At 32.3% G+C, this 26,821-nt stretch overlaps 3 protein-coding genes across 3 annotated transcripts; all 3 read left to right on the forward strand.

The window, feature by feature from the left end:
* Positions 1–6,178: 6,178 nt before the first annotated feature.
* Positions 6,179–13,159, forward strand: LOC105172792 (enolase (DUF1399)). The gene is made up of 8 exons (XM_011094370.3): positions 6,179–6,534; positions 6,670–6,784; positions 6,873–7,256; positions 9,865–10,128; positions 10,884–11,404; positions 11,490–11,620; positions 11,852–12,015; positions 12,349–13,159. Exons 1-8 carry the CDS (start codon positions 6,356–6,358, stop codon positions 12,889–12,891), a joined length of 2,301 nt encoding a protein of 766 aa, XP_011092672.2. The 5' UTR covers positions 6,179–6,355; the 3' UTR covers positions 12,892–13,159.
* Positions 13,160–18,413: 5,254 nt separating this feature from the next.
* On the forward strand, positions 18,414–21,089 carry LOC105172400 (Plant invertase/pectin methylesterase inhibitor superfamily). The gene is made up of 2 exons (XM_011093799.3): positions 18,414–19,384; positions 20,212–21,089. Exons 1-2 carry the CDS (start codon positions 18,442–18,444, stop codon positions 20,880–20,882), a joined length of 1,614 nt encoding a protein of 537 aa, XP_011092101.1. The 5' UTR covers positions 18,414–18,441; the 3' UTR covers positions 20,883–21,089.
* A 1,630-nt stretch (positions 21,090–22,719) lies between these two features.
* LOC105172399 (putative pectinesterase/pectinesterase inhibitor 58) lies at positions 22,720–26,036 on the forward strand. The gene is made up of 2 exons (XM_011093798.3): positions 22,720–23,928; positions 24,070–26,036. Exons 1-2 carry the CDS (start codon positions 22,932–22,934, stop codon positions 25,461–25,463), a joined length of 2,391 nt encoding a protein of 796 aa, XP_011092100.2. The 5' UTR covers positions 22,720–22,931; the 3' UTR covers positions 25,464–26,036.
* Positions 26,037–26,821: the final 785 nt, after the last annotated feature.

The following is a 26,821-nucleotide window of genomic DNA, read 5'->3' on the forward strand; positions in this document are numbered from 1 at the left end:
TATAATTATATTTTTTTGAGATTATAGTTGGAATACAACCACAATCCTATTCAAACGTAAAGCTCACTCAAACACCTCCTAAAAAATAATACACTAATATTCCTCAAGAACTGTAGTTGTAATTTTACAAAAGATAGAGGGTGTTTGTGCAATTTGATCTAACTTCAGGGGGTGTCAGTGTAATTTGTCCTATATTTTAGGGTACACTGACACTCCATGAAACTAGATCAAATTATATAAACACTCCCTATTTTTTATAAAATTACAACTACATCTCGTATAAAGGGTGGTAACGTAATATTTTCAGGAGGTGTTTGTATAAATTTTACTTTTGAACATGGAATATAATTATAATTACAACTATAATTTTAGGGGATGTAATTATAATTTTTCAAAAGACAATGAATATTTATGTATTTTAACATAATTTCAAGAGGCTTCCACATAATTTACTCTATTTTTCATTCTTGTTTATAAAAAGAAAAAGTCCACATTGAGGATTTTTTTTTTTTTTATTTGTGAGTTGTATTCTATTTGGGTTCAGCCAAGAAAAAGGATTAAAATAGTGGTAATTATTATTGAATAGATTAGAATGCCATGATTTGTTATAAAAAAGAGAATAGTTTGATCAATGTCAATAATTGCTTTAAGAAAAATATGGCAAAAATTAAATTTGACTTGCAATATGATTGAAAATTTTGAATAATCGGTTCCAAATAGCAACTCTTTTGTTTATAATGTATGGATTATAATTATATTATAAATTTTAATTATTAACAATCAATATATTAATTAAAAATATCAAAAATTTATATATTAATAACTAATTATTATTATTAAAGTAAATCAACAACTATTATTAAAGTAGCCAACATCCACATATTTCTGAAATGCAAACATGTGACTATGGGAGTTCGGTTTTGCCAGGTAAGGCCTCGTTGGCGTAAAAAATAGAAATTGGGACATTTTATGATAAGAGAGTATTAATTTAATACGATTAAAAGTAGAAAAGGAGAGTGGGAACTGAGCGATTCTCTTGGGTTTTTCTTTTTTAGGTGAAAGCAATGGACTATTATTGATTGAAATAAATTGATTACAATCATTCATGTCGAAGAACTATATCTATCAAAGATAACTACAACAATCATATCCAAATCAACAGTATCGGATAAATTATATATAAACAATAGTAGAAAGACATTATCTACTATGCAGTAGAATAATATCCCACATATTGATTGCGGTTCGAATTTCACCATCTGAGCTAAGTCATACCGGCAACAATTATCTTGGTTAAAAACAGATAAGTTGAGCGTGGAATGAGTTTTTGAAAATAGAAGAGTTTTTTTTAAATGTGAGGAGATTTTTCTCCAAAATCGTTAAAGAAAGAAAAGTAACAAAGAAATAGAGACAACTTAAAAATTATAATAAATTACAGCAAAATCCCCTGAGATAATTATGAATATGCTCACATTGTTTGAAAAATTAGAAATATATTTGGATTTCAACGATAGTCTAATAATTAGCCTAATCTATCAGTCTCGATTAGTATTTTATTCATTTTTTTGGTAAATTGTTCATAATGCCCTGTAGACTATAAATTTGATTTTATTTATTTTTTGAAATTCTCTTATGGACTAATTGAACAATTATTTTTATATTTTTTCAATTTTTAGAAAAAAATTAAAAAGATACAGCTTAGGACAAAGTTGATAATTTCAAGCTTCCATTAAATGGTTACATTATTTTATCAAATATCCGGAGGGGTCTTCATAATTTTTTCAATAACAAAAAATATTCAAAATTATATGAAATTTTAAGAGTGCTCGTTATAATTAGTTTAAGAAATTAAAAGTAAATAGTATTATCAAACCACACGCAAACATCCAAATCTTTTGGCGCTATCCAAATTCAAGCATCATGCACGACCTTATTCATCGGACCTATTACGATTCATCAATCGTTGTGTTGTAGTGATTAAGGTTGATTTGTTTCATATATATGATATGTATTTGAATTTTTGTCAAGAAACAATAGAATTAAACGTACACGACACATAACAGAGACACCATCCTCTCTTATTGGTCTGGGGGTCGGTAAATATATCACTTATTTTCTCATTTTATCTAAAAATAAAATAAAATCAATTAAGACAAGAAAAAAAACAGTGTAAGCACTTTTTCCACACCTAATTATTACAATTTTTAAGAAATGATTGCGACTAATTAAATTGACCCTACTCCAATATGTTCCTACACTCCTCCAAATTAACTTTTGACTGCGCTTCTAAACGATAAATTATTATTAATTGAATTAGTAATTATTATTGTCAAATAATAATTACAATAATTATATTTTGATCAATAGTATAAGATAAATAAAATTTAAATAATACCTATTATTATAATAGATAAGACATACTATACAATAGAATAACATCCCATGCATATAGTGGTGTTTGAACCCACTAAAAAAAAATTACTATAAGCTACAATAGCAGTGGTTATGGTTAAAAACCATAGTAAATGACTACTATTAACTACGGCTAAATAAAACCGATGCAAAAAATTAATTTTTCAATCATAAAAAAATTATTTGTCACCGGCTAATTAAGAATCATGGTCAAAATATTTGCCATGACAAATATTTTAGGCACCTTTACAAAAAACTACGGCCAACAGCTGTTGTGTGGCCGTGGTCAATAAGCATTTGCTATGGTTATTTGTTATTGACCATGGCAATCAACTATAGTTAAATGTTATATTCTTCTAGTAACGTATGACCTCTAAAATTATGGGATCTCAATTTTACCAATTAAGATAGACGTGGTTAGCAATTTTGACTGCTCTTATGGAACCATATTATGAGATTATGAATTTATTAATATTTTAGTGGTAAATTAGGAACAATTTGAGTTTGAGCTGTCACTAATAAGCCTAGAGTGATCCATAAAAGCTAATTCCATGCCCATTTCATTGACCCTAATCATTTTTTGTGGTCACTCTGGCCCCTTCTTTGTTTCATCTTCTTTTTCTTTTTTTTCCCTTTTCTTATGAGAGATAATTTTTTTTAAAAAAAAAGTAAAAGTAGAAAATCTCCTAACACGGGCGAAATTTCACTTTTAGTCCCATAAAATAGGGAGTGTACTATTTTTAGTTTTTTGCTTTATAATATTTTTAAAATGATCCGATAATTAAAAAAGTTCAACATATTTAGTCTTATACTTTACGGAATTTTCAGAATAGTTCTAAAATTAGAAAAACTCGATATATTTAACTCCATAAATCCCGTAAAGTAGAGGACTAATGTCGAGTTTTTTCAATTTGGGGACCATTTTAAAGATTTCATAAAAGAAATAATTATATGCATTGATCCCTATCCTATGGGACTAAAAATATAATTTGCCTCTATCACGTTACGGTGATACATCTTAACAAGTCACCAATATATAATTGGTATGTATCCGATTTTTAAATTCACAACTTAATTTTGACTATATTTTTTAACTTTCAAAAGAAACATATATTAATCATACATTATGTCTTATTCTAGTGGAGATTTAATGAATAAATTTTAAAGTCATGGATTCAAGTCCCACCAAACGTATGAGTATTTATCTTACTTTATACGAATTTATTATAATTTATCTCCGTATTTTTAATTATATTGATGTACTGCTCAATTTATTAATATATTAATATAATCATATAATTATCGAGAAATATCCCTTATGAGTCTTTAGAAACAGCTTTAAGGCCCCTGAAAAACAATTTTAAGGTACTTTGAGGATTCTTTAGAAATTAGAAAAAGATTGAAATTTTGACTTATTTTTGAAATTTTTGATCAATTATATATTACTTAGAATTAAAAAAAGAGGGAGTTTCATCACTTACATTTTGCAAACTCTATAATTTATTTTATTTTATTTTAAATAATTCAAGAACTTATAATTTGAGATAAAAATTTTATCCCTCAAAAGGAGTGGAAAACTAATCATAATGTTTGGATTCGTTTTTTGAGTGTTTTGTGGAGATAGAGAAAGAAAAATAAAGATAAATAAGTATGTGTTAGAGATAGTATGTATGTTTGAATTTGTTTTTGGAGATAATTTAAAATAAGTATTATATGTTTAATCTTGTGTTTTGGGAGACAAAAATTACTATTCATTGTCAAATCATGTTTTTTTTATATATATTTATGTATATATGTGTTTATATATATGTATGTATTAATACTAAAATAGTTAATGATGGCGAATATTACATATGTTTTGACTTATCTCGAAATAATTGAAGAAAACAACAGTAGTTGAACATGTGATCCATAATTACAAGCTGACCAACACATTCACATTCACATTCTTCCTTAAATTGAACATCCCTCAAACCTTTGCCCCAAAAACAGCACAAAATGATTACAACTACATTCATCCAAGCCATCTACTGGCCCCACTTTTGGGCAGTCACAATCCGGACCGTTTGATCAAGTTTTGCTTTGTCTTATACTTATTATAAAAAGGTATAGTTACACTCTCCTTGGTAAAATTTATTAATTATACGTGAATTTTTTGTGATTTAAAATATTATATTATGTTGATATTAACAAAAAAGAATGGATAAAACTTTATATTTACCCTTGATTGACTTATTTTTATATTTATTGCAGGTCAAATAAATTATTTTATGAAAAATTACCCTTATCCATCTTTACACGTTAATATATGTGAGGAGGTATATCTTCGTCATTGTGAGGGTATTTTGGTTGGAAAAAAATTATTTGACCTGTAATAAGTCAATCGAGGTTGGATATCAATTTTTATTAAAGTTTTTTTTGTTAATATCAGCAAATTCAGTGAATTTTGACTAATAGAAAGACCTATTTGTTAAATGCAAGCAAACATCAGTGGTGCTAAATATAATTTTTCAAACCACAAAAGACCTATATGTAATTAGACCAAATTTCAGAAAAGGAGAGTATAATTATTCCTTTTAAGAATAATAATAATAATTATCTGTAGATTTTTTTTCAAATATTATAATTATATTTATTCTTTTCAATTCTAGAAATTACATCCAAACCCCCCCCCCTCTGTAAAAGTGTTGTTTGTAAATTTTATTTCGGTTCAAAATTTAAAGAAAAAGTATGAATATAAGGCAAATAAAGATAGAAAAATATATACATAATTTTATTTAAATTTAAATTCTTTATGTGAGGTCATTAATAATAATTTTTATTTTATTTAAATTAAATAATTTAATACACAATTTGATGAATATTTTAATTAATAAAAAAATATTTTGTTTTTGTTATTTTACTAACAAGGTTTTTAATTTTTTATATACCAAAATTTATTTTAGTATAATATCAACTTATTTATTTTTTGAAAAATGAAATAAAATGGTTCATCAGTAAAATTATAAAAATTAATGTTTTAACTCAATTTATTTTCATCATACTAAATAATAAAAAAGTATTTAAAATTTATTTTTCTCCAATTATATTAAAAATACTTGAAAAAAAATTATTATTCTTTCTATCCCTTACCTTTTCACCCCTCCCCCCTTTCATTCTTTAAGATCGTAATTGAAATTTATACACTTCTTCAATGACAGAAAACTTACAAATACTTATTTAGGAAAATTATACCGACACTCTCATAAAATATATATAATTTTATAAGAAAATAAGAATTGTTCATATGATTGAACTCTGACTTCAAATACATTGATTTAATTTATTTATACTAATACAAAAAAAAAAGTTTTCTACATTTATAAATGACGATTAATGGTACCATTATATTAATTTTTAATTATGAACATTATACTTCTAATTAAATAATCTTAAAATTAATTATATTTACCTTTTTGTAGCAACTCTATGTAATTTTAATATTATTATAATATTTTTTTTATCGTGTCGATAATAATTTAAAATTTTTGTTAGTTTTATTTCAAAATAAAATTTATTGCTTTTTTATATTTTTATTAATAATATATTTTAAAAATAATAATTTATTATATGAACGTAGAGACAAACAACGGTAGTTTATTATATACAAATAGGAATCTTGGTAGTAATAAATAATTTATTCTTCAGTGGTACTAAACATGGACCAACATATCCACGTGTCAACTCCTGAAATCCAGTACCTATCCCCATCCCCACAGTGGAACAACCTTTGCCACCTTCAGAAAAGTTCCCACTTTATGCAGACTGCGTGTTTTCCTCACCTAGTCTTTGAGGAATCAAAGTTTGTAACCTTGGACTCCATCTCCATCTCCATGTTCCACCACCCAGCTCCTACAGTAACCAAGAATCATTCCAAAAAAACCCAGAAAATTTAAGGAGAAAAATGTCAGCTTCTGAGGGCATTTCGTCCATGAGAAGCCTCAGCGAGATATCTGAGGAGGAAACAGTGCGGTTCAGCGTCGATCTTGTGGCTGCTGCCAGAAGAAATCTTGGGTTCTTGAGACTTGTGGCTGATTCTCCCTGGCTGCACCAACAATCTACGCTTCTTGAAGCCATTAGAAGGTCAATGTTTTTCTTTTTTGTTTCTTTTTTTTCGGGCATTTTTAGATTATTTCTTTAGCTTTATTTTGACTTATTTTGTGAATTTGGAGGCGTAAAAAAATAATGGGTTTCTTTTATTTTTGCTTATTTATGTAGATATGATCAGCTATGGATGCCATTGATTGCTGATCTTACAACAGGGTCAAAGCCTCCGATGATTCTTCCACCACTTGATGTTGAATGGGTCTGGTATTGCCATACACTTCAACCGGTAATCGGCTCTTTTCTCGGTTTTCATAGGGAAAAAGATGGGTTTTTTTTATGGTTGAAATTGGGATTTGATAAAACTTGATTTTCAGGCCAATTACAGGGATTACTGTGAGTCAAGATTCTCAAAACTCATTGGAAAACCAGCTATATTTGATGAAGAGAATGAAGAATATGCATTGGACAGATGCAGAGAAATCTGGGAGTCCAAATTCCCATCTGAGCCTTTTGAAAATGAAGCTGATTCCAATTTGGAGTGTTGTTCATCTGTTCTTAGTGAAGATCTGTTGGATCAAATGTCCAAGCAAAGAAATCTGAACACAAGGTTTTCGGAGCCGTATTATTCTGAAATGGTGTATTTGGTGGCAGCCAAGCAAAGATACAAAGGTTTCATTTACATGGTTCATAGGTTTGGCGATGAATGTTCTTGCTTAGTTCCCACCTCAGATGTTCTGTTGATGTGGCTTACTCATCAGGTGTGTCTAATTCCTTGCTTTGATTAGTAAAAGGTTCTTGTTTGATCAAACTTATGTGGTAATTGGAAGAACAGAATAGTTGTTGTGGATTTGGATAAGTTTATTGCATATGAATTCGTGATACAATGTTGTCAAAGATTCTTTCCTCCAAGGTTTGTGTCTATTTGAATATTAGAGTGGGACATGGAGCATATGAATTGTTCTGCATGTGAAAGCACACTTTTTTCAATAACTTTTGTCAGTATTGCTTCTTTGTTTGTTCGCTTTTGATGTATGGGTGATTGACTGCAAGTTGTGAAAGATATCCTAATTTATTTTGTAAGAAGAACAATATAGGGGCAAGTTTTAGGCAAATGATCTTTTATCATACTCACACAATGGTATTATACTCATGCGTGTATTGTGTGTGGTCCTACTTTTAAATTAAGTTTAATTACATTTAGACCACCTCTGAAATCCGAAATTACACTTACAGCTATGAGAACTCTCCATTCGTGTGTTTACAGCTTTTGTTAAGGTTTGGACGGAATTATTTACGTCAATAAAAAGAATACCTAGACTTCCAATTTACCTCTCATTCAACATTCAGTATAATTTTTTGCCCAAAATACCCTAGTAATTTTTTTATACCTGTAAGGAGGTAAATGCGATATATGTGAAGTCAAAAGAGTGTAAGTACAACAAAATATTGTTCCTATATTATTGTCATTGGATAAAAAAATATTTGTTGCTATATGAAAAAGACTAGCTATATTGTCAATAATTAATACACAATGCTGAATGGACATAAAATTAGAAGTTTACGGTTTTTTTCTTATGGCTGATGTCAATATTTTTCATCCAAACTAATGGAAGGGTTACGGTTGTAAACGCAGAATTCTCAGAGGGATGTAGGTGTAATTTCAAAAGTTTGTTGAGGAAATTGTAATTTCGCATTTTAAAGGGGTCTAAGTATAATTAGCCTTTAAATTCCAATTTAATTATATTTTTTTAATTTGAAAAAAGAAAGTGTCAATCACTCACTGTTATGGTACCAATATGTGACATAAAATTGTGGTAAAAGATCCCCATCGTAAATGTTAGATTACATGGTTGTCAATGTTATTATCTTTGTTGGTGAAATGACTTAGTTCTTTATATTATTTTTTCCTTATGCATGGCAAAATAGTAATTAGGGGAGAAACACATGGGGACACAAGAAGGAACTAAATGTTTTTTCACAATATTTAGGATAAAGCCATAATTTTGTTGATTTGTGGCTTAATACCACCATTCCAAGATTCTGAAAACATGAATATCTAACTCCACTTAGTTGGGACCAACTAGACAACCTATTCAAGTTTGCATTTATTCCTTGCTGTGTATGAAAGTAAATGATTGTGAAAGCTTCTTTCACTTTTGGGTTGGATTTTTTATTTTGTGAAAGACATATTAATAATACTTAGTGTTATTAAGGAATAAATTTTATTATTTACGTGTTTCGGATTAATAATGAAAAATTATGATAGCGTACATCTAGCAAATATTGAGTTATTTATTTTAAATGCTAAATATTATCGTCAAGAAACAAAGATATGATAAATATATACTCGTATACAATCTCTAGGCTTTTAGAAAAATATAATATATAGGATTTGCTATTCAAGCTACTAATAAAAATTTGAAATTCTCAACCTTTTTATGTTGGAAATTATAAATATACAATAAATACGGCTAAAGAAAAATACATGGTAATGTAATTAAAAAGTTAACCATTAAAGAAAAAGTAACAAATAGAGTTAGGACAAAGTAATTTGAAAGCAAGTACAAAATATCAAGAAAATTTGCATGTGTGTCTATATGATGCATTTTTGTAAATAAATATTAGCATTAAGAATGGAGAAGAAGCAAAAATGCAATCTTGACATTGATATCTTTTAGTACATAGTATTTCACTTCTTATTATACTTTTAACAAAATTATGCTTTTATTCATATACCAAAAGAAGAAAATATTATTTTAATAATATTTATGAAAAACACATTAATCTTAATAACTAAAAGTAAATGTATATAGTATGAATAAATTTTATTGTTATTTATTCATAATTTTTTGTTTAGAAATTAGTAAAACATTTAACACTATTCTAGACGAGCTTAATAATTTCCTACAAACACACTTGCAATACGCGAAAAAACACGTGATTTTATTTGTCCTAACAAATCATATTTGTATCATACCATTAACTTATAATTTCACTTGTATGTATATCATAAATATGTAACTGGATAAAGTAAAGATAAATGTAGGTTGTGCAACTGTGATATACAATACCATAGTACGTAACTAAAAGAGAATTCTTGATCAACATATACAATTTTGTGTGTTGTCTTCCGTGACTGGAAAGCAACATTTCCAATCCCACACTTCAATGGACCAATATTCTTTAGATTTGTTGATCAATTATATCAATGAGAAGATCATTGTCTGTGAGTATTTGTACTATTTGTTCAATATGTCAAGTTTTGCCCTCCATAATTTGCAGAATGCATCGCTATATGAATATGTTTTACGATTATTTCTGGGAATATAATTATAAGATCATGTTGTATTTGGATTTATTTATTAGAGCTATCCAACAGTATATGCAGTGGATGTTAAGGGGTTGGAGGGAGATATGGAGAAAATAGTTTGGGTGTGGGAAGCTGTGAAAGAAGAAGACATAGAAGAAACCAAAATGCTGTGGGAGAGAACTTTTGACCAACCATATGAGAAAGCTGGTGGTGGAGCCATCACAAGGCCTATTACCAATGAACCACCTTTTTACTGGGACGTAACGAACACTGATGTCAACACCAGATACAAGTCAATGGTGCCCAGGTTTTTATTCGAGGTTTGTCCACTATCTTTACTATTTCTTTCATTTTTCCTACAATTTCCCCGAACGAGAAAAGGCAACTCATGATCTCATAGATTTCTTGATGTTTCTTGCTCATCACACGTCTTTGGCATTGAGGGTGTGGATCTCTGATTTTAGGGATTCGGCAACTTTATTAGTGCTGATGTTAATTATGAAGCAGAGTATGTGATCGAGTGAAAGGCTCTGGCTTAGTTCTTTTTCATATTATCAAGTATAATTGTGATCCTTTAGCTAAATTGTTCCTGAAGTGGGATCGTAATAATGGGAGAGCCGTTATTTGTTTTTCTTGCTTTGATACTTACAAGTTAAAGATTCCTAGGTCAGATAATGCAATAGCTACAATCCAAGAGTTAAGAAAATCCTGTTCAGTTTTAGCCTTTCTCAACCATGCAATCCGTTGGTTCATCGGGATTTTCAATTATCAACAAACTCCGAGTTTTCTCGCATTGTGCCTATACTCTTCAGTATAAGCTCAAGTCAGCAGTTACCCATTAAGCCCTCATGTTTGTGCTGTATAAGCCTAAGATTGAGGAACTTTTCAATCTTATAAGTGATCTATGAGGCTTGTTGCATCTCAAACACTTTGCTTCACTTATTTAGCTGTTGCAGCTGCTTTTGCGCCAATTATCTTTCCTTAGTTGTGAACTTGAAACTGTAACAGCTTCCAAAACAATGCATTAATATCATATGAATGAATAACATGCGGATGCAATGATCTATAATTTCAGGTGTGCGTATCAGTAAAACTTATCTCAAATATCAGGCAAATGAAGACAGATCCTAAACGAGAATTTCTGCGTCTTCGAATGGCAAAGTGTCACAGGGAGGTGAAAATGGACAAACCAGTATCTCAATTCACATCAGAATCATGGCAAAAAGCATGGCATCTCTACTGCGAATTTGGTACCAAAGGACTAATACTTGAGCTTCGACACCGTGATGGCTGCTGCTTTAAAGGTAGTTCTCTGCGGGAGAGCATTTCATTTGCTTGGAATGACTTGTTACGGGCACCCTCTCTCACATTAGGAAAAGAGATTGATGAAAGAGTAAGGACTACGGCTTCAATTACTCCACCTGTACAAGCATCGTATTTGTTGAAATGTGTGCCGGACCGGGTGACAGATGACTCAGGTGCAATGATATCAGATGTAATCCTGAAAATGAATCAGTACCGACCGCAGGAAGGTAGATGGTTATCTCGGACGGTTCTGGATCATGCCAGCAGAGAGTGTTTCGTTGTTCGAATGAGGTAAAAGATGCATCTTAGTCTTAACTTGTCTATCATAGTTGGTCTCCGCAGTCAGCAGCTAATTTTCTAATTTCTTGCATTTCAGAGTTGGAGGTGGTTTTTGGCGAAGAGGGGCTGAAGCTCCTACAGCTGTGAAATGGGAGGACCGTATTATAGAGATACGGGAGGGTTCTTGGTCTTACGTTACCGGTTCCAGTTCCATCGGTAGATCGCCTGGTATGTGTGAGTTATATCATCTCCATGGATTGTTTGGATAAGAAAACACAAGAACTTAGGATATTGTTGTTTTTTCTTCTGATCAAACACAAATAGGGAGAAAATTTGGTTCTTATTCTTTGTCAAGGATTGATGTAAACGAGTTTGATTGACTAAATTATCTGCATACTGTACCTAGATTTTTCCGTCTGATCTTTATTATTACTTGGTTGCATATGCGATCTAGTACAGAGAAAGTGGTCGGAACCGCTACACCAAAAGAACCACCGGAAGGGTTCCAAGCTTCGTGGAGCTTCTCAACAGGAAATGAATTGCTAATACAATACGATACATCATCATCATCCATCTCCGGCTTGAGATTTGATCTACAAAATAAAACATCTTCTGAACCAATGGTGAGGAGACCTCAGTTAACTTACCAATAACTGCATGGACACCCCTGAGGGTGAACATATTACAAAACAACCCCTCAGTTTTTGAAAAAACAATACTCTCTCCCCTGCATTCATGTTGTGAATACAAATTCTTTCTAACCTATCCACTCTTCAGGGAAATTTGTAAAGTAGAATATGACTGTAAGAGAAGCAGTGTGGTTTCCAAAAAGAAGGGTCTTCTGTAACATGCCTACACCTTAGGGGATGTCTGCATAATTATCTACTTACCTTATTATTTGAAAAGAGTTACATGCAATATGGACCGTGCATGTAGTGACCATTGTACGATGACAGGTAAAGCTGTTGCCTGGGAGACAAATGCAATATCAGGTCAATAACTCCGGTCTAGAGACTAAAGCCGGAAAAGATGGCAGAAACAAGGAAGTAACAAAGGAAGAAGGAAGCACCGAGGAACACGAATTTGTAACCATAATTAGGTACTCGGAGGACAACCTGACTGGAAAAGCCACTGCGCTTCTGAACTGGAAGCTGCTCGTGGTGGAGGTGTTGCCGGAAGAAGATGCAGTTCTAATACTCCTTATCTGCCTGTCAATACTCCGAAGTGTATCCGAATTCAAAAGGGAAGACCTGGGAAGCTTGTTGGTCCGGAGGAGAATACAGGAAGCTAAGATTGGGGACAGGGACTGGGGGTCGGTTTTTCTCCACCCTTCGTCGTATTCTCCATCAGTTTCTTCTCCATATCTTCATCCCTGGTATTGGAATGCAAAGCTGGTTATGACATCCCAAGTGAAGGATCAGGCCGTAGCTCCACCGTCTTCAAATTATTCGCAGGCGGAAGGCGGGGAGAGATTGTACAAAAGCGGAATAATACCTTGAAAATGATATGTTTGATCTGTGATTTGTGAAAGAATAGGAATAGGAAGAGTCTGTTTTATCATCCGGCTTCCTTTTTTGTTGTTCTTTCTGAATTTGATAATTTGTGAAGGACTTGTGGAAGAGAGTGATCAGGTTGGATTTCAATGATGATTGGATTAAGAGGGTATGTTGCTGTTCATATATTTGTTTGGAACTTACAAGATATTTGGCATTATAACTTGAGCAAAAGATTACAGGGTGAAGAATTTTATATTGCACTTTTGTGTTATATATTGTGTTATATCAGTACGCGTATGGTATGTGTATATTCTTTAATTTATATTTTTTAATTGTCGAAAGCTATACATTTGCGTGATATCGATATTGTGTGATAGAAGATTTTTTACTTCCCGGGGGTTGGATTTTCTATTGCCTTTTTTATTTTATTTCACAAATACACACTGTGTGTATAAATGTAACGTTATTAATTTTATCTAAAAAAATATTTTATACACGTGGTGTGTATACGTGAAATGAAATATTAGAGGCATACACATTAGATCCAATTTTCCAATTTGAAGAACTCCAGTCCACATACACATTGCATGAAAGATAGTTATGTGGGGAAAATCTGTTGTCATATTAGAATTCTCATTTTTACCAAAAGATATAAAAATATGACATATGATCTCATCATAGAGATATCAAAATAGGATAGTCGTTCTCACCATAGAGATATCAATAAATATACTCATTTTCACCACGAGATATAAAATAAAATACGTGTTTTCATTATAGAAATATCAAAACAGGACATTCTCACCGTAAAAAATTACAGTAGGACACATGTTCTGAGATATCAAAATAGGACACCCATTCTCACTACAAAGACATCAAATAGGATATTTGTTCTCGCCGAAGATATATCGAAAGAAGAGATCATTGTCAACACAAAAATATCAAAGATAGTGCAAAAGATTCACCCTTTTTTCAACTAAGTCAGGTCAGCTTGATCCAATGGATGGGTTGACCTAATTTAATAACCCTTGTTATTGCATATGTCGGAAGATTGGAGTAAGTCTAATAGATACCATTATTGACCAATTAATACCTATAAATAATGTGTCATAAGTAACTTACAAATATAAATCATATTACTCAAGGTGCACAAAAGGCTAGGTCAACCCAAAACACACATGGACTAGCCTAGAAACGCCCTATCCAGGACCGATTTAGTGTTCTTTATGATCGGTCTTGAGCCCTTAAATGAACCCCAATTATGTCCATTTTTAAATCCATATTGGGCCATAGACTAGCCCAGTTGAGGCTTTGTCCAGGTCGGCCAAGATTAGGCCTGATTGAGCATATTTTGTTTTTATTTTTTTTATGAAATTAAGGTATTTTTGGAATAATTATTTAATTTTATAAAATAAATAAATAATAACTTAAATCAAACAAAATTTATAATAAAACAAATCTATAAACGGAACTTAAATTATAATTTGACTGACAAGCTTACAACAATAAATTTACTTATATATTGCTTAGATTAGTAGATTAGTATAGGTTTAAAATATACTATAAATAAAAATAAAGTATATAAACAACAAATCACATTTCAAGGATTAAAAAATAAAGAAAAAAAAAAGGAATCGCCGTGTCCTATTTGTCATCAAAGTATAATTGTCGTATTTAAAAGTTAGAGCTGTTGTGGCATGTCATTCCTGTGTGCATATAATGAGTAACTCTTTTACATACTTTAAAATATATTAAAAATAATATTATAAATAAAAATAAAATATAAAAATCAATACATTACATTAAAAATAAAAAAGAAGAAAAAAAGAAAAAATATAACTTATCAATTAATATAAAATTTGAAAGTTAAGTAAGTTAGTTATTTTATCAATTGAAGGACATTTTTTACTTCACAAAAAATTTATGCAACGAGTGTCATTAATCACCTTTTATGAGTGTAGAAGATCTTTTCTTTTTATATGATATAGATATAAATATAAATAAATAAATATTGATATAATCATATAATTACTATTTTTATACTGACTACCAAAAGTAGAGAGCTAATTCTGATGAAATAACACTACATATATTTAACTCAAGGTGCACAATGGTTCTATTTTTAAACCCCAGGTCGATATCAGATCCAGATGTGCTTGTTTTATTTCTTTTTATGATATTGAGGTCTTCTTATAAATAATTACTTAAATTATAATTATCTTATAAAATAAATAAATAATAAATTAAATCCCACAAAAAATTATATATATAAAAAATAATAGTTAAGAATATATAATGAACTTAAATAATAATTTGACTAACAAGCTTACAATAATAAATTTAGATGATAATAAATTCAAAAATGACTTAAAATAAATTTTGAAAAAAAAAAGAGTTTCAATGAATTAAAGTACTAAAAATTTAAAAATAAATATAAAAATAAAATTTTTAGAGTTTCAAAAGTATAAAAAAATTATTATAATAATCAACTTAAAAGAATAAAATAAAAATTATATGTCATGTATTTAAAAAAAAAAACAATAGGCCTGGCCCAAGCTCGATCCAGAACCAGGTGATCTTAGGCCACTGGACCCGGATGGTCCCAGGTATTGATTTCTGCAATCAACCCCATCTCAAACGGGTCTGGATCAAATCAGTCTATTTTTTTATTGATTTAAAATCCGATCCTAATTAGATATTTAACTATTAAAAAAAAAAAGAGAGAATATTATATTTTACTTATTTATGAAATTTCTTGATTTTGATAATTTTTTAAATAACCCCTAAAAGTACATAAAACTTAGACCCAATATGTCTTTTGCTACATCTGCATTCTGCACCCTGTTCTTGCAGAATTTGGCACTTTATCATCAGTTACTTTATTATTAATTTATGAACACTCCAAATTTCATTTCTAAACGTGTATAGGAGTGGTATTGGTACCGTGTTAATATGTATCCGACACCTATACGTAGCTTTTTGGTTGAAATTATTTAAAATATTATATAAGTTCGTATATTTTATAATTAAAATTAAATATTAATTTTTATTTTAGAAATATTTTTTTGAATTATTAGATGAATAAAATTATAGAACTTATAAGTTGTTAGTAATGATAATTTTGTTATATTTATTAATATGATCAAAATTAATACTACAAAAGAATTGATTATCCCCTACACTATAAATTACTATGGCTTAAAAATCATAATAAGTTAATACTCTCTACTACGGTCAGACAAAATTGATACGATAACTTAAGTTTTGATTAGCAAATGTTTTGGCTTCACTTGAAGAATCAACGGCAAATAGTCGTTGGGTAGCCGTTAGTATCCACCATGAATTTTTTACTTTTAATAATAATCATTAAGCATAATACACTACAAGAAAACAGGGTATCAGAGACCAAAATTTAGAGACGAAACAAAATCCGTCTTTATCAGAGACGGAAATCCTTTTTATGATAAATTATTAATAATTTTTATTTTAGAGACAGATTTATAATTTCGCTAAATTCCGTCTCTATTGATACTGTTAAATGATTGCTTAAAAATCGAGATGGCTGAAACTTGGTTATTTCCGTCTCTGTTTCCGTAGCTATTTTTTTTTTAATTTAGCCACGGAAATTTCCGTCTCTGATGGTGTAAATAGAAATTTTTTTATTTATTAAAATATTAAAACACAAAAATAAGAATTTTTTTATTTATGTAATAATAATTAAGTTGTAATTATATAACATGATAATATATATATTTGTATAATTATAATGTATTTTTAATTTTAATTAATTACAATAAAACTAAAAGTAAACTTTTTATTATTTTTTTATTTTATATATATATTTTTAAAAAAATTATATTTCTTAGGAGATGCTTATGTCAAATTTATAAACTAATCCAAACCTCCTACATATTAAGAGAGTAAAATTTCAAAACCATCTCACTACAAAAATAGGCAGAAGATTAGCGACAAAAAATCAAGTGAAAATTTTAATATTGTCACAATATATATATATATATATATATATATATTGTGAAAAAAATATTTGTATTGTCACAATAGTGAATTTTATGAATTTAATAATTACTATTATTTCGTAAAAATTATTACCAGCAAGAATTAGTGACAAAAAATTATATACAAAGTCGTCGCTAATTAAATACAATTAATGACGATCTTGTAACAACAATAATAGTTGTCACTATATTGTATTGTTAATAAATTATCACTATAAATGTGTTATTAATTATAGTTAGTGATAATTTTATACTCAATATTTGTCGCTAATAATTATACAATGACAAGATAAAAATTATTGTCATTTAATATATATTTTTAGTGATAATTTTAAAATTATCACGTGATATTTAATCTGTTACTAATATCATATTTTCTTGTAGTCTATACTACTGATTGTCGAGTTCTTCACTCCTATGAATGCCCTATTTGATTGGATTTCATGAATCTGTAACTGTACAAAAAAAAAAAAAAAGACAATTTAAAGATAAATTTTGCCGAAAATTCATAAATTGTCAAAATTAATTTTAATAGAATCAAAATTGACATCCCTCTATTTAAAGGACTAAAATTGCAATTTTTTCTTCTCTTTATCCTCTTTATTTATTTTGGTAAAATAATAAGCTCTAATACAAGGGGAGAATAAAAATTACGTGGATGCATTTATTTGTGAATTTTATTTATATTTCAAACCTTATTATATCTTCTGTTTTAATTAATATAAAGAATAATTATGTAGTATATATTAAATGCAATAAAAAAAATACGATGAAATTAAATGTAAATGCGGTCCACGTTTCTGTGTATCCATTTACATGGAATATAGAGGAAATCTCAAACATGCGAACTTGGACAGTCATCTTAGAATCCTTCTCACTTCCATATTAAGACAATTTCTTGAACAAGCTACTTGCAATAGAACCTTTATACATCACTCCCATTTACAATAAGATTCATATATGGAGGGTACTCCTCTAATCAAAGTTCAATTGCGTTTCTAGTTTTGGTAGTTATATCTCTCTAGCATTTTAGTCTAACTTGTTAGAATTGTAAAATAGTTGTTTATTTTCTTAGGACAAAATTGGTAAGAATTTTCAAATTTGGCTGGAAGGTGACATCATAATTTCCGCCAACTTTGAAAATTTCAGCCAATTTTGTAATAATGAAGGATTATTTTATAACTCTAACAAATTATAGAATTAAAAGTGTCGAATGACTATAATTATATGACTAAAAATATATTTGTGGGGGGGGGGGGGGGGGGGTGGGGGGGGTGCATGGGGTGTGTGACAGCAATTTCATTGAACTCAAGAGAATCAATGTTATTTTTACATGTAGAGAAAAGGGAGCAAAAACTTGAACTTTGCCAAAGGGAAAATTAAAGTATATTTTGTATCAACATCTAGACTAGAACACATTCCTTTCCCTTTTAATTTCATCCATGACAAGCAATCCCATCATTCTTGGCAACATAAATATGTCTTCCAAGAATCAACCACTCCTCCACCCCACCCTTGTTTGCATGCATTCAATCAAATGGCATTTGTCAATCTCCTTCTCCTTTTTACCTTACTCTCTTCCTTTCACTCTCTCTCCCATGGAATCGACCAAAACCAAACCCTCGAACCCATGATCATCAAAGCTTGCGACAGAATCCAGAACCAAGCCTCGTGTTTCTTGAATTTGCAGTTCCAGATCAAAAGTTATGGCCGTCGTAGTCCTGACTCTGTCCTTAGGGCTGCCCTCCAGCACACGCTCAACGAAGCATCGTCCGCCAGCGAGGCGCTCACAAAATTCACCACCTTATCCATTAGCCCCCGCGAGCAGATGGCCATCGACGACTGCAAGGAACTACTCGATTTCTCGGTATCCGAGCTGGCCTGGTCCGTGGACGAAATGAACAGGATTCATGCCGGGCTCAAGAGCCCTCACTCGGAGGGAAACCTGAAGGCCTGGCTGAGTGCTGCTCTAAGCAACCAAGATACTTGCCTTGAAGGCTTCGAGGGCACCGACAGGCGACTCGAGCACTTCATAAGGGGAAGTCTATCACAAGTGAATCAACTCATAGGCAATGTGCTGACTCTCTACACGCAAATGCACAGTCTACCTTTCAGACCACCAAGAAACAACAGCACCGCGGCCGACAACGAAAATAGAAACAAGGGATTCCCGCAGTGGATGACGGAGGGAGACAAGGAGCTTCTTGTTTCTAGTCAGAACGGGATGCATGTGGACGCGGTGGTGGCGGTGGACGGAAGCGGGCAATATCGGTCGATAGCGCAGGCGATATACGAGGCGCCGAGTTATAGTAACAGGAGATATGTGATATACGTGAAGAAGGGAGTTTACAAGGAGAACATAGACATGAAGAAGAAGAAGACTAATATCATGCTGGTGGGCGACGGTATAGGGCAGACCATTGTTACTGGTAACCGCAATTTCATGCAAGGATGGACCACATTTCGCACAGCTACAGTTGGTAATTTCTCTTCCCCCCTTCGGTTGCATGGCTTTATTGCAATTTTGATCCTATACGTAGTTATAAGGGTTTGACGTTTTGGTCATCATTTAAGAATGATATTTATGATTTGATCCATTATATTTATAATTTTTGTGATTTGATTATACATTTGGCCTGAAATTTGAAAGTTAGTTAGAAAATTACACGTGTAAGTCACATGTATCTTAAAATCTAAGTCGGCATTACATGCACTTATGAATAGTAGATGTAGAACTTTTCATCAAATTATATCCTCAAATCACAAATTTACAAGAACAATGGATCAAATTGCAAGTTTTGTTTTTTAGTGGATCATAACACCAACAGTTATAATTACGTGATCAAACTTACAGTAAAATCTACAAAGTGCTAGGAAAAAATTATAATGGAATATGAAAAATGAAATGACTTGAATTATGTAATATCAACATATAATTGATTTTATTGATAACATACTATAATTCAAGTCGATTCACTCGGGCTATATAGAAATTTTCCTATCAAGTTATAATATTATATATCTTTGTCTTTAATTGTACTCGTTATCTTGATCCCTTTATGTATAAGTTGTTTGATTAATAGAGGGTTGGATTTGAATTCTTTTAATTCAAATTTATTTTATTTAATAAGTATATGTTACATATACAAAATCTCAAATTATCTGGAGACTAATTAAAATTAAGTACCAAAAATGACAATAAAATGGTGATTTTTCATTAAGACAAGAATAATTTCATAGTAATCAAGAATTACAAGAATGAGCTACGTAACGTACCCAGATATATAACTATCCCATGTTTGTGTAGCTGTTTCGGGCAAGGGATTCTTAGCAAGGGACATCACATTCCGCAACACCGCCGGGCCCGAAAGCCACCAGGGAGTGGCCCTCCGTGTCGACTCCGACCAATCAGCCTTCTACCGCTGCAGCATGGAAGGCTACCAAGACACTCTCTACGCTCACTCCCTCCGCCAATTCTACAGGGAATGCAGTATCTCCGGCACCATCGACTTCATCTTCGGCAACGGCGCCGCCGTCCTCCAGAACTGCAAGATCTACACAAGGCAGCCACTGCCGCTGCAGAAAGTCACCATCACGGCCCAGGGCAGGAAAGACCCTCATCAGAGCACCGGATTTACTATCCAGGACAGCTACATTTACGCCACCAGGCCGACGTATTTGGGCAGGCCCTGGAAACAGTACTCAAGAACAGTGTTCTTGAACACTTACATGAGTTCGATGGTGCAGCCCAGAGGGTGGCTGGAGTGGTATGGAGATTTTGCTTTGAGCACGCTTTGGTATGGTGAGTACAGGAATTACGGGCCCGGAGCGTCGGTTTCCGGCAGGGTTAGGTGGCCTGGTTATCATATAATCCACGATGCCTCCACCGCCAGTTTCTTCACCGTTGGCCGTTTTCTTGATGGAATGTCTTGGCTTCCGGCAACCGGCGTTAAGTTCACCGCCGGTTTGACGAATTAATTGTGGCCCTTTCAAGTTATTCAATTGAAAAATTAGTTTTTATCATAGTTAAAGCTAGCTGAAATTCAGGCTGTCTGAAGACAGATCTGTGCATATATTGTTTCGTTTTAGTATTTCTATGTACTGATCAGTCTTCACATTGAACAACTGATGTATTCTCTCTGATTTAATATAGCTGCTATACATTGATTTTTCTGATTTGTTTTAGTTTTTGTACTTTGATCCACATGCATGAGTCTAGAAAAAGGTAAATAATCATATCATAATTAGGGCAGAAAAAATGATTAAACTACTGATCAATGTTTGATTTGAGATTGATTATTAAGGATTATCCTTTGCATTACTCAATTTGTTAATTTAACAAATCAAATTTTGAACTTAATTTTTCGTTTGATAAATTTTCAATAAGTTGGACTCGAGCTCAATTCGTTTACCAAAAAAATAATAAAATATAATAAAAAATATCAAAGTACTAGGTCAGCTTGACTTGTGTCTGATTTAACTGAAGCTTGTTTGAGCTTGAAGTGATTATTAATCAAATAAAATATAATTTTTTAAACTCGATATATAGTAATTTAGATAAGCTCGACAATCCCTGCCACTCGATTTGACTTATTTAATTTATAGCCTCCAGTGACAATATCCTAGCAATAATATTAGAAAGGATAAATTACAACCATTCTACTGAGATTTGGTATAATTGTGAATACTGTCTTGTTGTTTGAAAAATTATAAATACCCTTTCAAACTAAAAATAATTGGTAATCCCTAAACGATGAAGTGAACATTACTATTTTACCCTTCTTGATTTTTTTTTAAAAAAAATGTTTGAAAAAATGTAAAAAAATCGAGGGTGGATAAATAATTCAGAGGTAATATTAGTTCATAAAAATATTTTAAAAAATTAATATATATATATATATATATATAATTAAAATTTATAATCCAAAAGGATATTCAGTTTACTACATAAATTTGATGAAAATCTAACTGAATGGGCTCGTTGTTAGATGACCGCTAAAATTAGAGGGGTATTTATAATTTTTCAAATAACAAAAAAGTATTTGTATTATACCAAACCTTAGAGGAGGTGGTTGTACTTTACCCTATTAAAATTAATCACTAGAATAAATATTACTTTTGGTAATGGCTAATTACTATGATTAAAAGTGAAAAAATATGGCAAATACTAATTAACTGTTGACTCTGCAAGCGAAATCAAAATATTAGCCACAACTAAAAATCATAGCAAATGTTTTGGTTATATATAATTAAAATCATGACAAACGTTGATTAACCATGATCAAAACTTAATTAATTTTTTGTATTAATTTTATTTAATTGTGGTGAATAATATTAATTTATTGCGGCCATTAAATATACGGCATCATTCATATTTTTCATAGTGAATAAAATTAGTTTGAGTGTGATCACATCATTTATGTTAGTATTAGTTGATTTTTCTTGGACCCTTTTTCTACGGATCAAATTTTTTGCTGCTTGAATCTTCTATTCCAGTTCACATATACGCGTAATGTGTATAGAATTTTTAATTAGATAAAGGAGAATTAGAATCTTTATACACATAATGCGTACATATAAAAAACAATATAAGATGCGAAAGGAATTGTAATAGAAAATCCGATCCATTCTTGAGCAACATTCTTGATTGTTGCCAAGTAGTAGATTGATGTAGTGGTAGGAATGAAAAATCTGCTATTTTGATGGGGCTCCATGTTCATATCAGAGGTCCTAGTTTCTCTAAAATGAAATGAATGGTTGATCCTCTTTCCCCCTCAAAATCCTCATCATCCATCCTAGAAATAGGTGAGTTCCAAATAAGAGCCCAAGCCTTCTTTCTCTTCCAATTTGGAAGGGAAATCAACCTGTATAAGGGTCTTGGATGCATAAATTTAGTGCTTGTTCTTTCCTCATATTCTTCACCAGGAGGAATTACCTCTTTATGCCTTAGTTTCTACACTGCATTGGTCTTACTTGGCGGTACATAACAAAAAAAGGGTACCGTTGAATCAATATTTCTGATCAAATATGGACGAAAGCAAGAAAAAAATCACCATAGTTGCTGTATGTTCTTGTTTGCTGGTTGCTATGGTGGTCGCCCTTATCGCAGTCGGCCTGCAGGACGAGGACAAAGAGGTACAGGACGTATCTTCCTCCAAGAAGGCTATCACAAGCCTATGTGAAACAACCGATTACCAAGAAGCTTGTGTGGAAAGCCTCAACGCTTCAGGAACCAACTCCACCAACCCGAAAGATCTCATAGACGCCATTTTCCAGTCTGCCATCGACTACATTAAGGAGGCATCAAAGAATTCGACCGTTCTCTTAGAACTCCAGACTGATCCAAGAGCAAAAGCAGCTCTTGAAAACTGTCAAGAGTTAGCGGATCGTGCTGTCCATGATCTCGAGAGATCTTTTCAGTCGTTTAACAATTTTGACATTACAAATATGGATGACTTACTCTTGGAGTTGAAGATTTGGCTTAGCGGTGCCATCACACACCAAGAAACGTGCCTAGATGGCTTTGAAGGCGTTCCCGGAGAGGCTGGGGAGAAAATGAGAGTATCCCTCACAAAGGCCATGCAGATGACTAGCAATGCTCTTGCAATGATGGCTGAGCTATCTACGTACATCAAGTCTTTGGGTATCGAGAGCTCCACTAGTCGTCGTCTCTTGTCAGAAAATGAAGCTGTCGTGGGACACGATGATGAACTACCTAACTGGATGGATTTGAATAAGCGTAGACTACTGAGTGCTTCGCCACAACAAATTAGGCCACATCTCGTCGTGGCTAAGGATGGGAGTGGCAAGTTCCGCACGATAAATGAGGCATTGAAACACATACCTAAAAAGAGGGATGAGATATTTGTATTGTACATTAAAGAGGGTGTTTATGAAGAGAGGGTGCAGGTTAATAGCAGTTTGACACACTTGTTGTTTATTGGTGATGGACCGACGAAAACAAGAATAACTGGAAAATTGAACTTCATAGATGGAACCAACACCTACAGGACTGCCACTGTGGGTATGTATATTTGCATTTATTTCTTGCCAATTCTGTGCAGAAATCGCATTTTTAATCAAATTTGAACTCATGCTTGCATCTGTTTCTGTGGATGCCAATCTTTGTATGAAGTACTAATGAGAATTAAGTAATGCGTTGCAGCTGTGCAAGGAGATAATTTCATGGCCGTGAACATCGGCTTTGAAAATTCTGCTGGTCCACAAAAGCACCAGGCCGTGGCATTGCGTGTTAGTGCCGACAAGGCGATCTTCTATAATTGCCATATGGATGGCTATCAAGATACCCTCTACACGCATACGTATCGCCAGTTCTACAGGGATTGCGTTATCTCAGGCACGATCGACTTCATTTTCGGGGATAGTGCTGCTGTCTTCCAAGGCTGCACATTGCTGGTCCGAAAGCCTTTGGACAACCAACAATGCATCGTCACTGCACAAGGTAGGAAGGACGTGCGCCAGCCTACAGGACTTGTCATCCAAAACTGCTCCATTAAAGCTGACGAGGCATACTATCCCCTAAGGAAACAGATCAAGTCATACCTCGGCAGGCCCTGGAAACAATACTCCAGGACCATTATCATGGAGTCTTTCCTGGACGACTTGATCCAGCCCCAAGGATGGCTGCCGTGGAACGAGACGTTCGCCCTGCAAACACTGTTCTACACTGAATTCAACAACAGAGGCCCAGCTGCGCCCAAGTCAGAACGCGTTAAATGGGCCGGCATCAGAGAGTTGCCATCAAACCGGATTCGACGTTTCACACTTGAAGAGTTTCTTGACGGTCACAGGTGGATACCACAGACTAAGGTGCCGCATGCTTCTGGCTTTATCTTCGAGGTGCCTAAAGAGGATCCTAACGTTAAGTACTCACCCGTGGTGCCCGAAGAAAACAAAGATTTGGGATCAACAAGCGCCAATAACACTGCTCCTAGTCCCAGCAACCAAACTAGTTCAGAGACAACTTCATCTACCTCTTCTAACAGCACTTCACCTTTGGCTCCCCAATCAGGAACCGCTGCCCCTTCACTCTCCTCTCGTAGTTACAGCCCAGCTTCCATTTCTCAGTCAAATACACAGGAATCAAATACAGCTACTTCTCCACAGACCTCTACCTCATACTCATCTGCTAATCCACCTATTTCTCCTAGCGGCAGTTCAGCGTCCAGTCCTCATTCACATCAAACCACTTTCATCCCACATATCACTCCTAGCGGCAGCCCAGCCTTGAGTCCTCAGTCAGATTTCTATATGTCAAATGCAGCTGCTTCTTCACCTGGCTCTCCCAGTGCAAGTGCAATTGGGGTTCCTACTGCTTCTCCAGCTGCCTCTCCGGGCATCAGTTCTTTCTTGGGTTCTCCATCAGGTTTAGGATCTGCTCCTCCGCTGGCCTCTCTTGGCGGCGGTTCAGCTCCGGCACCTGCAGCTTCTCCTGCGCCTATGATCTCTCCTGGTAGCAGCGCGGTTTCTGCTCCAAGTTCGGATATTACTGCTTCTCCACAATCATCATATTCATCTTATGCTTCCTCCCCTAGCTAGCCTTCCTCCGTGCAGGTTTCATTAAGTTTTCTGTCATGGGAATGTTTCTCGGAGGAGTATCATGATATTTTTGAAAGTAACTTGTGTAAAAACACAGACATTCTCGTACGAGGTTGGTAACTTGGACACCCTATTTACATCATTTGAGTCAAATGCAACGGGTTCCATGTAAAAATATTAATAGGCACAAAACACACCTAACAAAAAATTCGGGCAATATAACCCTTTCGAAACTTTTAAAAGGAGAGCAACACCATCCTTAACGTAACGTGGGAGATATTGAGATTCTTCTTTTAAAGTTTGGAGGATCGTGTTGTACTTTTTGTTTTGTTCAAGGAAGTTTTGTGGCTATTGGCCTTGTTTGATTTTGTTTTCATTTTCAATATTTTTAAGTGGGTTTTTGTTTTTGTATTGAGTTTGTGCGAGAAAATAAAAATATGTTTGTATTAGTATGGTTTGTGATAGATTTTCTTACGAATATTCATGATAGATTGAAAATGTGTTTAGATTTGTATATTCTTACAATTTTATTGTAAAAAAATACGTGATAGAATGAATATATATATTTGGATCAAAATGTTTTGGGCTCGTTTTTCATACAAAAAGACGTACTGCTTGATGATAATTTTTATATGAAAAGACGTGATTTGTTTTGAAGGGTAAAATGCATTTTAGTCTCTTACTAATTACAACTTTTGAATATTTTTTTCTTTTCAACTTACTTTAAATTAATCTTTTTAGTAGAAGATCTTATTAAAATTTCCATTTGTTTTTGTGAAAATTCATTTTAGCGTCTCAATTTTTATTTTCAATTTGATCCCTCGCATATAAATTTAAAAAATATAACCGATTTTTAATTGAAAGAGTTTACTATTGGACAACTATTTAGATAATAGCTTGTTCAATAACATATATATATAATTATTGTGAATTTAATAATTCTCTTGAAATTTTCAAATAAAACAACCCTTGAATATAGAAGTTGGAGAAAAATGTTTAAAATGATAAAAAAAAGAGCAAAAATATTTAAACGAAAATTTTCTCTAAATTTAGAACAAAAATAAGAAAGGGAATGTTGTCAAGATAAAATGTCAAAAAATAAGGTATAAAACCCCTTAAATTTTGCAATTAAGAAAATATATGTCCAATCAAGTAGGCAACTACATCAAATGGTCATGCAAGAGCTTCTACTTACGACTATATAAAAATAGGTTGTTCTTCAACAATTCAATGTCAAAGCAAAAGTGACATGGAAAAAACACAAGATGTTTTCTAAAAACATTACAAGAAAATTATTTTATTGTAATGATTTTTGTAACAGTCAAATTAATTTTTTGTAATAGTTTTTTAATAATTGT

Source organism: Sesamum indicum, linkage group LG10 (assembly GCF_026168435.1).
Source record: "Sesamum indicum cultivar Baizhima isolate 11 linkage group LG10, ASM2616843v1, whole genome shotgun sequence".
NCBI classification, from domain to species: domain Eukaryota; kingdom Viridiplantae; phylum Streptophyta; class Magnoliopsida; order Lamiales; family Pedaliaceae; genus Sesamum; species Sesamum indicum.

Excerpts from the sequence above, each read along its gene's own strand:
- LOC105172792 (XM_011094370.3), top strand. The coding sequence starts at position 6,356 with ATGTCAGCTTCTGAGGGCATTTCGTCCATGAGAAGCCTCAGCGAGATA. Across the intron at positions 6,535-6,669 it reads CTTCTTGAAGCCATTAGAAG|ATATGATCAGCTATGGATGC; the intron begins GTCAATGTTTTT and ends TTATTTATGTAG. Across the intron at positions 10,129-10,883 it reads TGCCCAGGTTTTTATTCGAG|GTGTGCGTATCAGTAAAACT; the intron begins GTTTGTCCACTA and ends CTATAATTTCAG.
- LOC105172400 (XM_011093799.3), top strand. The coding sequence starts at position 18,442 with ATGGCATTTGTCAATCTCCTTCTCCTTTTTACCTTACTCTCTTCCTTT. Across the intron at positions 19,385-20,211 it reads ATTTCGCACAGCTACAGTTG|CTGTTTCGGGCAAGGGATTC; the intron begins GTAATTTCTCTT and ends ATGTTTGTGTAG.
- LOC105172399 (XM_011093798.3), top strand. The coding sequence starts at position 22,932 with ATGGACGAAAGCAAGAAAAAAATCACCATAGTTGCTGTATGTTCTTGT. Across the intron at positions 23,929-24,069 it reads CTACAGGACTGCCACTGTGG|CTGTGCAAGGAGATAATTTC; the intron begins GTATGTATATTT and ends AATGCGTTGCAG.